Source organism: Protobothrops mucrosquamatus, unplaced genomic scaffold (assembly GCF_001527695.2).
Source record: "Protobothrops mucrosquamatus isolate PMUCROS unplaced genomic scaffold, P.Mucros_1.0 scaffold_79, whole genome shotgun sequence".
Lineage (NCBI taxonomy): Eukaryota > Metazoa > Chordata > Lepidosauria > Squamata > Viperidae > Protobothrops > Protobothrops mucrosquamatus.
The window spans coordinates 30,618-45,601 of NW_015386155.1; the positions used below are offsets into that span (position 1 = coordinate 30,618).

At 48.7% G+C, this 14,984-nt stretch overlaps 1 protein-coding gene across 3 annotated transcripts in view; it reads left to right on the top strand.

The window, feature by feature from the left end:
* The first annotated feature begins 1,538 nt into the window (after window positions 1-1,538).
* Window positions 1,539-14,984, top strand: part of SMARCB1 (SWI/SNF related, matrix associated, actin dependent regulator of chromatin, subfamily b, member 1) — a 28,986-nt gene continuing 15,540 nt past the window's right edge. For 2 of the 3 annotated variants that reach the window (XM_015814058.1, XM_015814074.1), the window contains exons 1-4: window positions 1,539-1,664; window positions 1,847-1,958; window positions 6,443-6,572; window positions 6,802-6,939. In XM_015814058.1, coding sequence (XP_015669544.1) covers window positions 1,572-1,664; window positions 1,847-1,958; window positions 6,443-6,572; window positions 6,802-6,939 — 473 coding nt within the window. In that variant the 5' untranslated portion in view covers window positions 1,539-1,571. Of the gene's footprint in view, window positions 1,665-1,846; window positions 1,959-2,042; window positions 2,073-6,442; window positions 6,573-6,801; window positions 6,940-14,984 lie in introns of all 3 variants that reach the window. The other variant, XM_015814066.1, reaches the window with a different exon arrangement.

Here is a 14,984-nt window from a genome sequence, read left to right on the forward strand (position 1 = left end):
AAAGGACTGAGCCCTAGATATTCTAAAATGGAGGAACTACAGGCAAGTGTAGATTTGCAAGGACACAAGCAGGGAGAGTGGTATGTACTCCCAGACGGAAGGATTTTTGTACCTGAGAATTTAGCCTGGCCAGTGGTAAAAGAAACTCATTCAACTACTCACATGGGAAAGAGTGCACTAGCTGAAGCCCTCCATCGTATTGTGTACATTAATCGCTTTCACTCGCTATGTGCCCATGCAACTGAGAGATGTAACATTTGTGGCCAGGTTAATCCAAAACAAGGACCTACTCTTTCGCCAGGAAGTCAGCCTACGGGATATTACCTATGGATTCATTGGTTGTTGATTTTACAGAAATGCCGAAGTGTGGACTATATAAAGCAATGCTAGTCCTAGTGTGCAATTATTCCGGGTGGCCTGAATGTTTCCCCACCAAGACAAAGCAGGCACAAGAAGTGGCCAGAATCTTACTCAAGGAGATTATCCCCCGATATGGAGTACCCTCATTCATATCATCAGATAATGGACCTGAGTTTGTACATCAAGTAAATCAGACACTGGCTAAATCCTTAGGGACCCACTGGAGGTTCCATTGTTCTTTTCATCCTCAATCGGGAGGAAGGGCAGAGAGGATGAACCGGACTATAAAGGAAAAGGTGACAAAGGTGTGCCTTGAAACTCACCTTAAGTGGGTGGATGCATTGCCAGTAGCACTTTGGTCTGTGCGGTGCACCCCTCGAAAAGGAATTAGGCTACCTCCTTTTGAAATGATGTTTGGAAGACCCCCTGTCATAAGTACTAGTTTGAAAAATCATATAGGGGACTTAAGTCAACTAGGGGCTTCATGGGTGAGTCAAATGGTGGGAGAATTGAGCTTTACAAAATGGGAAGAAAATGCTACTTTGATAACGTGCCCAAACCAATTTGAACCACCCCGATTCCCACTTTGGCTCTACAGAAAGTCCTTGCAGGGATTCTGTATTCCATTTCCCCTTGGAAATGAAAGCTCCCGTTATCTTCTTGAAGCTCCCTATATTAGGGATAAACAAAGAAACCCTCGTCAAAAACCTCCACTACAGCCGTTAACTGGCTGTAGTTTGTCTCCCAGTTGATGTCAGGCTAGCTACAGTCCCCCATTACTATTGTGGGGTGCTTCCTGCACATCTCAGCTAGCTGACCAGCAAATAGCTCATCCGTGTCCTCTGCTTGGTTGGGTGCTCTGAGGTAGACACCTATACCGATGCCATTTCTTCTTCCTCGTTTTTTGCACTTCTCTAGAGGGGATTCTTTGCGTTCATCGCAACTCCGCCTCGTCCTTTATTCGGTCTGTTTCTTCTGAGGAACTCAAACCCTTCTACAAGGACTTCCAGACCGGTTGGCCCAACCCAGACCAGCCTCCACGTGCCGCCCGCGGCCTACGCGGCCGCCTCTCGCCCCGCCCTCTGCGCTGCGACGATGCCGAAAAGCGCTTCCGGGGAAGCGCCGACCAACGCTGAGGGCGGGGCCACCTCATCCGGGTCCCGAGGGGCCGCGCGTGCGCGTTGGTGTCGTGCGCTAGGCCGTGCCCAGCTATGATGATGATGGCGCTGAGCAAGACGTTCGGGCAGAAGCCCGTCAAGTTCCAGCTGGAGGAGGACGGCGAGTTCTACATGATCGGCTCCGAGGTGGGTGGCAGACCGGGCTGGTGCCCGGGCTCTGCGGCCTTGTGGCGGGCAGTGCCGCCGCTGCCCTCCTCCCGGCCCGCAGGCGCCGCCTTGCCCCCCCCGCTCGCCCCCCCCCGCCTTGCCCTGCCCGGCGGCGTCGGCGGCGTCTGACCTGCTGGCGGCGCCCCTTGTGTGCCCTGCAGGTGGGCAACTACCTGCGGATGTTCCGCGGCTCCCTCTACAAGCGCTACCCGTCGCTCTGGAGGCGCCTGGCGACGGTGGAGGAGCGCAAGAAGATCGTCGCCTCCTCCCACGGTGAGCCCCGCGGGCGGCGGGCGGACGGGCGGGGCCGGCGTGGGGGGGCCCGGCCTGACGCTCTCTTTGCTCTCCTCTCCGCAGAGTCGCAGCGGAGCCACAGCCCGAGAAGATGTGAGTCTCCCGCGCGGGGGGGGGCAGCGGGATCCGCGGGAGGGGGCTCTTCCCCCTGGCGCTCTCCGGGGGGAGGGAGGGGCGCTGCGGGTGGGGGGCGAGGTGACTTGCCAAGCCGAAAAGAAAGGGATCCCCCCTTGGGCTGCTCCGAATTAAGGGCCCCCAAAGGCCGCCAAGGGCCGGGCGGGGGCGCCCGCGGGGCCAGCGACCCAGGGCTGGGGGGGGGGGGGAAACGGCTGAGGCGCCGGGCTCGCTTTCGGGAACCCGCGCTGCCTGTTCAGCTGAAGAAAAACCTCGAAGGCGGTTCGACCCCGTGGCCATTTTCGGAGGTTGTCCGTCTTCAGCAAGAAGAGCTTGGAAGCCGAGGTAAGGGGATCCCCAGCAGACCGGGTGCCGCCTCCGTCTGGATCCCGTTGGGGGGGGCGAGAAGGGAATGTAAAGTACTAATAAAGGGGTATATTTGTAGCTCAGGATTGAAATGAGGGGGTGCCCTCTGAGCCTGCTTGTTTTCTTGCAGACGTTTCATGACCCAAACTAGGTACCATCCTCAGTGCTAGAAAGGAGTGGGCTTTGCTGTCAGTTTATATTCTGGTGACTTTGCCTGTCAGTGTTGCTGGAAGTGGTCTTGCAGGTTCTTTGGTTGGACTGTTGTTGGCTTCTTTGGAAGTTTCTTGATTGTTGGTCAGATGTTAACCTTGGAGTTAATCTATCCTGATCTGGGTGCTGATTGTTGTGGAGAGCTGCTTGGGCCTTTTTGTTCCTTTTTGGGCTGGGTTAGTCCCTTTTGTATAGTCTATAGATGTTAATGTCTATGTGTCTATCGATGGCTGATTTGTCAGAGTGCCAAGCTTCTGGAAATGGTCTAGGATGGTCACATTTTCCCAGTTGAAACTATGGTTAAATCTGTCTATGTGTTGTGAAATTAAAGAATTTTCATCATATCTTCTGATTGCTAGTTGGCGTTCGTGAATGCATTCTGCCAGTCTTCTGCCTGTAGGATACTACATAGTGGTTGTTGCAGTCTTTACATTGTATGGTGTAGATTATGGCCTCCAACGAGGGACTGGTTCCATGGAGAGAGATTTTCTCCGGACCAGAGGGGGCTTGATTTCACATGCTGACTGCATCCTGTGGATGGAGCTTCGTTTGTTTGCATAGCCCAGTTTCTGGCATGCTGTGTGTGGACTGGTGCCGGTCCACAGACTGCGGGTTGGGGACCCGTCTTGTAGATGACTCCTGTTTTTTCTTCTGGGGTTGTTAGGTCTTTTGGTCTGCTTAGGATGTTTTAAAGGGCTTAGTTGGCTTGTATGTTATGTTGACTCCATGTGGTTGTAGCAGTCTGTTGGTTTCTGAGATATTGTTATATGGCAGTGTAATTTTTTTTTAGGGTTTCTGTTGGTTGTGCTGTATTGGGTTGAGTGGTCAGGGACTTTGATAAAGTTGCATAGATATCCATTTTGTTGGAATATGTTGTCTAGATACTCTAGTCTATTTCCTTTTTCTGCTGTTCCGGGTTGCTGTAATGTGTTTGGGCAGGAGAGGTTGGGTTGTTGATTTGGTAGTGGAGCATCTGGTTAGTATGGGTGGTTTTTCTGTAGACTTGCGTCTCTACTTTGCCATTGTGGTCTCTGCTGATCAGGATGTCCAGGAAGTGTAAAGTCCATGGAGGAAGAAGGTAGGAGTTGTGTTGGGCCATTGGGGAAGCTCTTCTGATTCTTCCGTTTGCTTACCCAGTGGCCCCCAAGCCCCTCTAGGAGCCCCAGATGGTAGTTCCTCCCAAAGGAGGTTCCCCAACATCCTCCTCCTAATGCTACCACTAATATGAAGCTGTCCTGGTTAGTCTTCCTCCATGGTATCCACCACACTGAATGTCTTCTTTTTAAATTAACCAAACACTCCAAATGCAATCTTTCATTGTAGGAAAGTTTCTTTGGACCTTTTAATTGACCCTCTTTTTTCCTCCTCTGCTTGTAGAGTATCTTTCTTCAGTAGGCATGGCTGCAAATGTATACAGGTTCTTAAGTTTATACTGTGCTGCTTGAGTTAAAATTATTTTAGTAAATAAAAACTGGCTTAATTATTTTATTCTTTGCAGACATAGAACTTTCCCTATAGGAAAAAAATGGAAAAAGAATTCCCCATGGATGACAGTCTTCCTGTGGCTCATAATATGGCAAGCAGCTCTTATCTCAGTATTTGTAGCGGCCATATAAGGAGGCTGAAGCCATACTAGACAGCATCACAGGGATTCTCTCTGCAGGAGGTCCCCAAGTTGCAGCATTCTCCTCTGTGTGACAACAAATTGTGTGAACGAATGTGGGGTTTGCTGCCTCTTTATATGTGGAAATGAGCTCTATTAGTTTTGGTAGGAGCATGGTTTTTTTCTTGGTGGCACCTTGATTAGAATGTTGTTTTCTTCCTGCTTGTCTATTGTTGATCCCTGCTTATCTCGGTGTTGGCTGCTGGGGATGTTATAGTCTAGCTTTTTTTCTTTCATTCCTAGGCTTTTTATTACCTCCTTTGAATGGCATGTATATATTGATAATTTCTATTCATTTATTCAGTCAATCTATTTGTATGGCTGCCCATCTTAGAAAATGATTCTGGTTGCAAGAAATTTTAAAATAAATTAGAAAACAATTTCTCAACAGAAAACAAACATTAGAATACAGAGAAGCCAAGCAAGATATTGCTATTGCTAATTGCCATCACAAAGGAGATGAAACCTTTCAACACTCAGGCCCATTCCTGGGCCCAGAACCAGAACTTATTTCCTTGTGAAAAGCCAACAGGATCGGGGCCATCCAAATCCCTGGAGGGCAAATGCTCCATAGGGTAGACACTATGGCAGAAAAAGCAGGCCTCGGCCCTGCCAGATGGCATTCCCTGACCAATAGGACCCACAGCATGCCTATCCTACTGGCCTGGATCAAACAGGTAGAATCCACTAGAAAAGACTACTCATTGGGTAAGCCAGACCTGAGGCATGAAGGACTTTAAAGGTGGCAACCAGCACCTGGAATTGCACCCAGGAACACATTGGCAGCCAGTGCATCTTATAGAGTAGTGTTGTTACATGTGCCAAATAACGGTCATTCTTTCCTAATCATATGGCTGAATTCTGCACCAGTTGGAGCTTCCAAATGCTCTCCAAGGGGAAACCTCTATAGAGCACTTCGCAGTAGTCCAGACTAACCCTAACTCTACCTGGTCTGTGGAGGCTGATTTGTCTAAAGGCCAGACTTCCAGAGTTCCAGAAGAAGCCCCTGGGATGAGAAGTGAAACATTTTCAAGGAAAAAAACCAAGAAAGTCCAGCTGCCTTTTGGAAAAGCACCTTTGGGACAACCATGGCCTAGGTCATTGAGAATCTCTGCAGACATTTTCATCCCTTGCCCAGGTTGAAAGGGAGTTGGAAACCTCTCAACTTCACCAATGTCATTGCCTTTCATCTTTACCACACCCAAGTCATGATGTCCATGCTAATCTTCACAACAGGCTTTCATATTGTTCTGGCCTCAAGCCTGTCAGTTCCTTTCTCAAGGAAGAAAAGCTTTTTTTTTTTAGCATCAGGCATGCAATTGTAATAGCCAAAAAGTACCAACTGATGCTTTAATCTGTCTTCTCCCTTATTTTCTTCTTAGCTCCCCATGTTTTCTAGGTCTCATCAGATGACATATTTTTAGGAAAGAGACCTGGAGCATTCCCATTCTGTTGGAGAGTATGGCATAGGCTGAAACCCATAACCCTCGCCCTACATCATGTAGGGCTTTATAAGGAGGACTCAGCATCTTTGGACTGATAATGGTACCAGGAGTCAGTACAGCACACAAAGTAGAAGTGTTACATGGGCATACTGAGTTGCCCCAATGGGAGGAGTGTGAACTGCTACATTTGGACCATCTGCAGCTGCCCCATCCATTTTGGGGAAGCTTGTCTTGGCTTCTGAGGTGCCCTTAACCACCCACTTTTTAGAAAATCTTATGTTAAAGACTTGGCGGTTCTGCAAACCATTGGGGTGCAGATGGTTTGTGGGCTGCCAATGAATTGCTCCTGGTTAAATGGAATTGTATAATGCTTTTGTTATTGATTTCATGGAAATAAGCAATGTATACAACTGTCTAATAAATAGCCCCTGCTCAAACAGTGGTTTGCAGGAGCATCTGTGGAGAGTGCTCTTGGCTCCCTTTTGTGAAAGGGATGGATTACAACTTGAGATGAGGGAATGGGCGCTTACTTTTGGCTAGCATTGCTTTCCTGGTCAGTCCAGCCCTGGTGCCAGCCCTGATTTTTGATATTTTAGTTGTCTGAGAGCTTGGTGCTTCTTAGGTTCCACAATCCACAGTTTCTGGGTCTCCCCTTCCTGTTCCAGATCATGGGTATACCACCCTGGCCACCAGCGTTACTCTCTTAAAAGCTTCTGAAGTGGAAGAAATCCTGGATGGAAATGATGAGAAGTACAAGGCCGTCTCGATCAGCACTGAACCTCCCACCTATCTTAGGTAACCAGCTGGTTTATTTCCCTCTTCTGCATGCAAAGAAGGGGCACTGCATTACTGGGTCTGGTAGTGCAACTGTCTTCCTCACGAAACTTGCTTTGCTGGATATATACTACGAAATCCACATAATATGGCAGGTATAAGTGTTTTATGTAAACTCTTTCACCCAGAAAAGAAGAGTGTTTTAAAGAATTTGCACTTTTTCTTCTTCATGAGCACTTTTCTCTTCAAGGGAACAGAAGGCCAAAAGAAACAGCCAGTGGGTCCCAACCCTTCCCAATAGCTCCCATCATCTGGATGCTGTGCCATGCTCAACCACCATCAACAGAAACCGCCTGGGCCGAGACAAGAAGAGAACTTTCCCACTCTGGTGAGTGTAGCAATTTGTTTGGGGCAAATTGGGAGTTGTTGGGAGTGGAGTATTGGACCGCAGAAGCCTGAGTGCCCATTTCAGCATTCCACAAATGGGTTTTTTTTCCTGAAAAAGAAGTGTCATTATGCAGAAAAAGGAGAGGTTTTGGTATACAAACCATACCAAGAAATGCTCTCATTTTGGAGAAGCTCCAGATTTGTTGGTATGCAAAGTTTTTGCATCAACTGGAGACTAAACTTTTTCAAATGCAAAAATCTTTAATTTTCAAACTCAAAGTAACATGTAAAAAGTCAGATTTCATATAAATGACTAAATGTCTTAGAACTGGGGGTCAAACTCGATTTCATTGAGGGCCGCATCAGCATTGGGGTTACCCTCGGAGAGGGCATGGCTGGGGGCATGTCTGACTGTGTGGGCCTGGCCGGCTCAACAGGATGGTGCCTGTGGGGGCTGTGGGGGGGGGATCCAGGGGTCTCAGGCGAAGGGGGTGGGGCTGGGGCATGGTCCACCAGAGGAGCTTTGCTGTCCCTCTCGGGCTGCGCGGGGGGGGGGATGAACGGTGGCAGAGGCTGCTTGGAGCCCTGGGCAAGTGCAGAGGGCAAGTGCCCAGTCCAGCCCTTGAGTTCCCATGGTGCCGGGACCCCGCAGCCCAGCCCCACTTCCCCGAGGGGGTGCCCAACTGTACTTACCTCCCTCCCTCTCATTCCCATCTCCTTCCTCTCTACCTGCCCAGGAAGGGACGAGGGGAGGGGAGAGGTGGCCGTGGCTTTCCCACGCTGGGGCAGGGGGAGTCCCGATGAAAGGGAAGCACTCTTTGGTTGCTGGGCTGGTGAATGGGACATGGAGGCACTGGTGATGGGTGCGGCACTGATCTCCAACTTTATGGCGGCCATCCAGGCTGGAATGCGGTCATCCTTAGATCCGTCCAGCATGGCCATCCTGGAGACAGCGAGGGGCTGCTTCCTGGGTGCACGCACAGGTGATGAGCGCATGTCTCTGGTGACCATCTTGCCCTGCAGGCCTACCACTTTCTGAGCGGTTCCTTTTCACCCGGGACGCCAGCCCCCATGCACTTGCTGTCTCAGCCCGGGTGGCCACCATGAAGTTGTAGATGGGCGCTGGGCTGGGCTTGGGCCAAGGCAGCAGGGGCCGGTCCCTTACTGCCTCCAGCCCTGTGGGCCACATCTAACCACATCATGGGCCGCATGTGGCCCGTGGACCTTGTGTTTGACACGTCTATCTTAAAAGATAGTAGGTTTTCTTGAATTACTGGTATTGCTTGCAAAGATTCTGAAAGAATTAAGGCTACATGATCTACAGAAAAGACTGAAGAGCAAGTGGCAGTGTGATCATGAAGACCTTTGTGCAACTCTATTTGGGGCTCCGATTGCCCCAACCATGAACCTGTGCTCATGGTTACATATGCCTTGATCATCTCCCATTTGGAATATTGCATGACACTTTACATGGGGCTGCCCTTGAAGACCACTTGGAACTTATAGTTGGTCCAGAATGCAACAACACACTGCAATACACCCCTGTGGCATCTTTTCTTCACCAACTGCACTGGCTCCTACTAGTGCTAGTAATCAATTAGGAACCTCAGCATGGAATTGGGCTGGGTTATTTGCAGGATTGGCCATCTGCAAATCACAGAGATTTAATGGTCCAGGTCCATTCTATGGAGTATTATCATCTGATGGGATGTGCTTTCTTTGTTGGGAACGCCTACCCTGTGGAACAGCACACCATTCAAGGGTAGGGTGGCCACCCATACTGGCCTTTCATAGGGTGCTGAAATCTTTTTCTCTGGATGATTAGGCCAGGGCACTTGATCACTTCTACTTTAATCACATGCCATTTACTTTTATGAGCTTTTGGAGATTTTAAATCATTTATTTATATAGATAATTGAGAAAATTGGAATTATTAATACTACCAACAAAGAAAGCTTCCTAGAGAAAAAAATACAATATATTTAAATGGGATGAAGCAAAATGTTAGGCCCATGTCTATCCACAGCAACTTTAGAACTAACAGGAAGAATATTATTCCTTCTAATTAAGAGAATAACCTGTTATTACTAAAGCATATTTTCATCTATAAATATTGATTTAAAAAGCCACCAATATTTGCCAGTAATGTTTGTTATCAGTATATAGTAATAATGTCAATAGTCTGACTAGTGAACCCAACAAAAGGATCCTGCAAGGCAATTAAGTCCCAAAAGGTAAAACTTTATTGGATACATCATCTCAGAACTGAAGAAGCAAAGCCAGCTCTCGGTTTTCCCGGGTGAAAGCTTGCTTAATTAAACAACAGTTTCCCTTGCCCTTGTATTTGCATTGTCCAATAGGAATACTTCTTTTTGTAATGGGAACAGTTCACTTCTCCCTTAAGCACCTGCGGTAGTGACCTCTCACGGACCAGCTTCTTGGCATTCCATTTCCTCCCTCTGCTTTCTACCCTGCTCCCCTTTTCTCTGGCAAGTTGATTAGCAGTAGAAGCTAGCAGGCATCGTGGCGATTTAATCTTGACATGCCAGCCCCCTGAAAGAAGGGTAGACCTGGGAAAATAGCCTTTATGAACTCCCGCCAAAATTTTGCAGTGAACTGCACCCCCCCCCCAATACGTCTCGAGACTCCCTACAGCCGATACACATGCTGCGCAAAAAAATTGGCCAAACTTCAGGTTAATGGAATCTTTGGGCATGCCATGAAATGTGCTTGCTTCGAAAACAGGTTGATCACAGTCCAAATCACTGTGTTTCCGGAACTTTCAGGTAACTCCACAATAAAGTCCATGGCGATTTCTTCCCAAGGACTGCTAGGGTTGGCCACTGGCTGCAACAGTCCAGGAGGCTTACCTGGCAATCTTTTTATGGATGCATCCTGTAACATAGTTCTCTATGTCCTTGTTCATCTTAGGCCACCAAAACTGCCTCTTGGCCAGATGGAAGGTTTTCATGAACCTGCAGGTTTCACATTGTGACTCCGTTGCAGAATCTGGGTTTTTAGATTGGTCGGAACATACAACTTGCTCCCCTTCCATGCCAGGTCTTCTCTTACTGTCAATTTTTTCTTATGATTTCGGAACCACTCATCCTCCTCCAGGGCTTCCTTCAATTTCTGGGTTAATTCACTATCGGCCTGTTGAGGAAGGGCCAACAATCCTAGCCTCATGGAGCCTTGTGCTGCCAGCTGCCGGGAGGAGGTGATTGAGGTAACGTATCTCCTTCCGAGTGCTTTTATATTGGGGCAAACAGGAGAGTGCTTCTGCGAGGAAGTTTTTCCCCCCGGGCAAATACCGAAGGGTAAAATTGAACCGATTAAAGTACTGAGCCCATTGGACCTGCTTAGGAGATAGTTTCCTTGGGGGTCTTCAGGGCCTCTAAATTCTTGTGGCCCATCCACACCTCGAAGGGGACCTTGCTGCCCTTAGAAATTATCTCCAGGTCAGCAGCACCCATCGGACCGCATAAGCCTCATCTCAAATTTCCCAATGCCTTTCAGTGTCGGTCAGCTTCCAGGAAGTGTAGGCACAGTGTTGGAGTTCCCCCCTTTTATTCTTCTGAAATAGGACGGCCCCCACTGCTACATCGCTAGCGTCAGCCTGTATTACAAAGGGCTCTGTTGGGTTTGTGTCCTTGTGGGTCAGTTCTGCTGCAAAGAGCTGTTTAAGCTTTTCGAAAACCACTTGACATTCCATAGTCCAACTGAGCGGCTGGCTCGATTTGGGTTTCAGGCCCCCTCCTCCCATTATTAGTAGTTCGATGATGAGTAGGGCTATTAGTGCAAATGAAGGGATGAGTTGTCGGTAGAAGTTGGCAAAACCCAAAAAGCTTTGCAGCTGCCTTCTCATTTGTGAGGCTTCCCACTCTAATATTGCCTTCACCTTTCCAGGGTCCATTTCCACTTCATCGCTAGACATGCAATACCCTAAGTAAGCCAGACCTAGTCTTATGGAAGTCACACTTGGATAGCTTGGTGTAAAGTTTAGCTTCCAAGAGTTTCCTCAGCACTTGTCTTACTAGCTTCACGTGATCCTCCATTGTCTCAGAGTAGATAAGAATGTCATCCAGGTAAACTAGCACCCCCTTGTACAGGTGCTCAGGCAGCATCTCATTAATCAGTTGCACGAACACAGCAGGTGCTCCCTGTAATCCAAAGGGCATCACTCGGAATTGGTAGCATCCTAAGGGGCAATTAAAAGCTGTTTTCCATACGTCCCCCTCTCTAATCTTCACTACATAGTATGCGTCTCTCAAGTCTAGCTTGATGGACACCTTCTCTTTGGACAGGTGTCCTAGCATGTCTTTCATGAGGGGGAGGGCTACATATTTTCCACGCAAATCCTGTTAATCCTTCGGAAATCAACGCACAATCTCAGTGAACCGTTTTTTTTTTTCCTTTGAAGAGGACTAGTGCTGGCTGGATGAAACCCCTGGCTAAATTTTTATCCATGAGGTTTCGTAGCTCTTCCATCTCCCTTGGGGTCATGGAGTACATCTTTGGTTTGGGAAGCTTTGCCCCAGGCAACAATGCAATTGCACAGTCATTGGGGAGGTGAGGGGGGAGCGCATCCGATTCCCACTTGCTAAATGCTTCCATCTAATCTCGGTATTCTTTTGGGATGCTTTGCTCTGCTTGTTTGCTCTCTGCTAGCGCTTTAACTGGCTCTGTTCCCACTCTCCCAGCTGACACCGCTTGTTTAACTTTAGACGGTTTCTCCACCCCCTACACTTTCTCAACTTTACTCCTCAGGCACTACTTATTACTCCCCCAGTTAATTGATGGATTCTTCAGCCATGACAACTCAAGTATCATGGTTTCTGCCATCTTTGGGGCTACAATGAACTGAATAGTCTCTTCATGGCTTCCTCCCTTTAGGCTCACTGGCTCGGTTAGGCAGATTGTGGGCACCCCCTCCCCCCCCCCGTGAGCAACCCATCCACTTGCTCAAATTTCATAGACTGCCTTAGTCTCTTAAATCTTAGTCCCAACTTTTCCACTGTCTGCAGGCTGATGGTGCAGCAGGTGCACCCTGAGTCTAACAGGGCAGTAAAGACTCCCCTTGCTCCTGTTTGGGGCACTAAAACCTCTACTTGGGCAGTCAGTGGAGTGATGGCTCCACTTACCATCAGGTCGTCCTCCCCCTCGCTGTTGTTTTTGTAGAAAACCGGACCAGGTATACTGAGTTCCCTCCCCTTCACTGTACTGGGGGGAGACCTCCACGACCTATTGCACCGCCCACATCTTCTCCTTCGTCTTCTTCAGCATTCTCTTTGGCTTTGGTTGGCTCGGGGTTTTCAGCATTGACACAGGCCGGGGAGCTAGGCAGTTAGCAGCCTGATGGTCCTCCTTCCCATGCAAGCTCCTGTGGGGCGGCGTGGATTCTTTAGTGCCTGAAGGAGGGACCCTTCCCCCTCTGCGTTAGCGGGCGCTTTGCTTCGGTAAGGGCAGCTCTTCTGCCCTATGTGCTGCCGATACTCCAACAGGTCTAGTTCCACCGTGGTAGCCAGCTGATACCACACTTGGAGGTCACCCAGGATTCCCCAGGGTAGGCAGTTTTGATATAGTTCCTGTTTAGCCTGTTCCAGAAATGGTAGATCAGCAAGCGTTCCCAGCCAGGCTGCGGAATTCCCGAATGTACTCAGCCACTGATCAATTGCCCTGCTTTATGGAATGGATTTTGGACTCCGCCTGGCGGGCCTGTGTGGGGTCCCCAAATCAGGCTCGAAGCCCCTCCAGCAAACCGTTGATATTTCCCAATTTTGGAGCCCCCTCATGGAGAGCCATTACCCCCTCAGCGGCCTCCCCTTCCAGATTCGAGGTGATGGCGTTCACACAGGTAACTTCGTCAGGGAATGCTGCTCCGTACAGCTGCAGGTAGTTTCACACCTGGTTCAGGAAGGAGGCGAGCTTCTCCGGCCGACCGTCAAACATGGCTTTCAAAGGCGGAGGCTTACAGTCGTCACAGACCAACATGTAACCTGGCTGCATCCCCACAACCTGTGGAGTGGCATGAGGTGGGGCTGCTGCAGGAACCAGTGGGGCTTGCCCAGCAGCTGCCAGAGGGGGGCCACAGCCCCCTGAGACCCTATTGCTCCTTGCCACATATGCCCCAACACCATTGGTTGGGGCGGAGAAAGGGATGAGGTGGTGATGCCTGACCTGCTCCAAGGCCTACTCTCCAGGTTGGGGACTTCATGGGCGCCGCTCCCCGCATCTCCATTCTGCCAAACATCTCCCGAAGCTGTTCCATGAAAGGGTTGTGGGTCGTAGTCAGGAGCTTCCCCTCTACCAGCTCTTCCCACTCTGCAGCCCTACTGGCCTTCCACTTGCTCCCCCAGGTTAGTGCAACTCCTGGCAGGATCAGGGGGAATTCCATTTCAGCAGCTTTCCCCATACTGCTTGTCCATTGGACTTTCGGGGCAGTATAGAGGGATCCTGCCACAACCCCTTCTTCTCGCGCCGATGGCTGCTCCATCTTCTCAGCCCTCAGTGTGGACTGTGTCACCATCAGCTGCGTTCCACAGTCCGCTTGAGCTATTGCCAGTGCTTCCTAAGGAGGAACTGCTCCAGATTTTTGTGGCATCAGCCTTCCCGATTCCTAACATCACTACACTACAGCTCTCAGAGATACCCGAGTAGGCTGCATTCATAATGAAGAGAGCTGGTTTAATGTCAATAGTCCAACTAGTGAGCCCAACAAAAGAATTCCTCAAGGCAATTGAGTCCCAAAGGGTAAAACTTTATTGGATACATCATCTCGAAATTGAAGAAGCAAAATCAGCTCTGGGTTTTCCCGTGCGAAAGCTTGCCTAGTTAAACAATAGTTTCCCTTGCCCTCACCCACTGGTTATTCACATTGTCCAATAGGAATACTTCTTTTTATAATGGGAACAGTTCACTTCTCCCTTGAACACCTGCGGTAGTGACCTTGGCATTTTGCAGGCTCTCACGGTCCCTGGACAGCTTGGCATTCCTCCGCTTTCTTCCCTTCCGCTTTCTACTCCCCCCACTTTTCTCTGGCAAGTTGATTAGCAATAGAAGCTAGCAGGCATCATGATGATTCAATCACTAGTCAATAAAGTTAAGCTAGGAGCACAAATAGTGTTCTCATCAGTACTCCCAACGAAAGGCAAACACCCACTGAGGGAAAAAAGAATTGTAGAAATAAACCATTGGCTAAAGGGTTGGAGTTGCCAAGAAAACTTTGGTTTCCTGAATCATGGACTGCATTTCCTACGTGAAAGACTCTTGGCAAGGGATGGGTTGCACCTCACGAAAACAGGGAAAAATATACTCAGAAAAAGACTGGTCCAACTCATCAGGAGGGCTTTAAACTAAAATTGAGGGGGAAGGGTTACCAATTTTCAGAATCTCTAGAACCCAAAACCAATCATAAATCCCAAGAAAACAAATCAAACAATGAGATGGCGCAGAGAAGAGAAAAAAGAAAAGCTCAAACAACATTCAGGAGATGCAGGAAACATACCCATGGATAGGCATAAAAGTCTTAAATGCTTACATACAAATGCTCAAAACTTGGGAAACAAACAGGGTGAACTAGAAGCAATAGTACACGAGGGAGGGTATGTCATAGTTGGCATAACAGAAACCTGGTTGGACGAAATAACAACAACAACAACAACAATAATAATAGTTGGAAGGGATCTTGGAGGTCATCAAGTCCAACCGCCTGCTCAGGCAGGTAACCCTATACCATTTCGGACAAATGGCTGTCCAGTTTGTTCTTAAAAACTTTCAGTGTTGGAGCATTCACCGCTTCTGGAGGCAGGTTGTTCCACTGGTTAATTGTTCTAACTGTCAGGAAGTTTCTCCTTAGTTCTAGGTTGCTTCTCTTTTTGGTTAGTTTCCATCCATTGCTTCTTGTCCTGCCTTCAGGCGCTTTGGAAAATAGCTTGACTCCCTCTTCTTTGTGGCAGCCCCTGAGATATTGGAACACTGCTATCATGTCCCCCCTCGTCCTTCTCTTCATTAAACTAGACATACCCAATTCCAACAACCGTTCCTTAT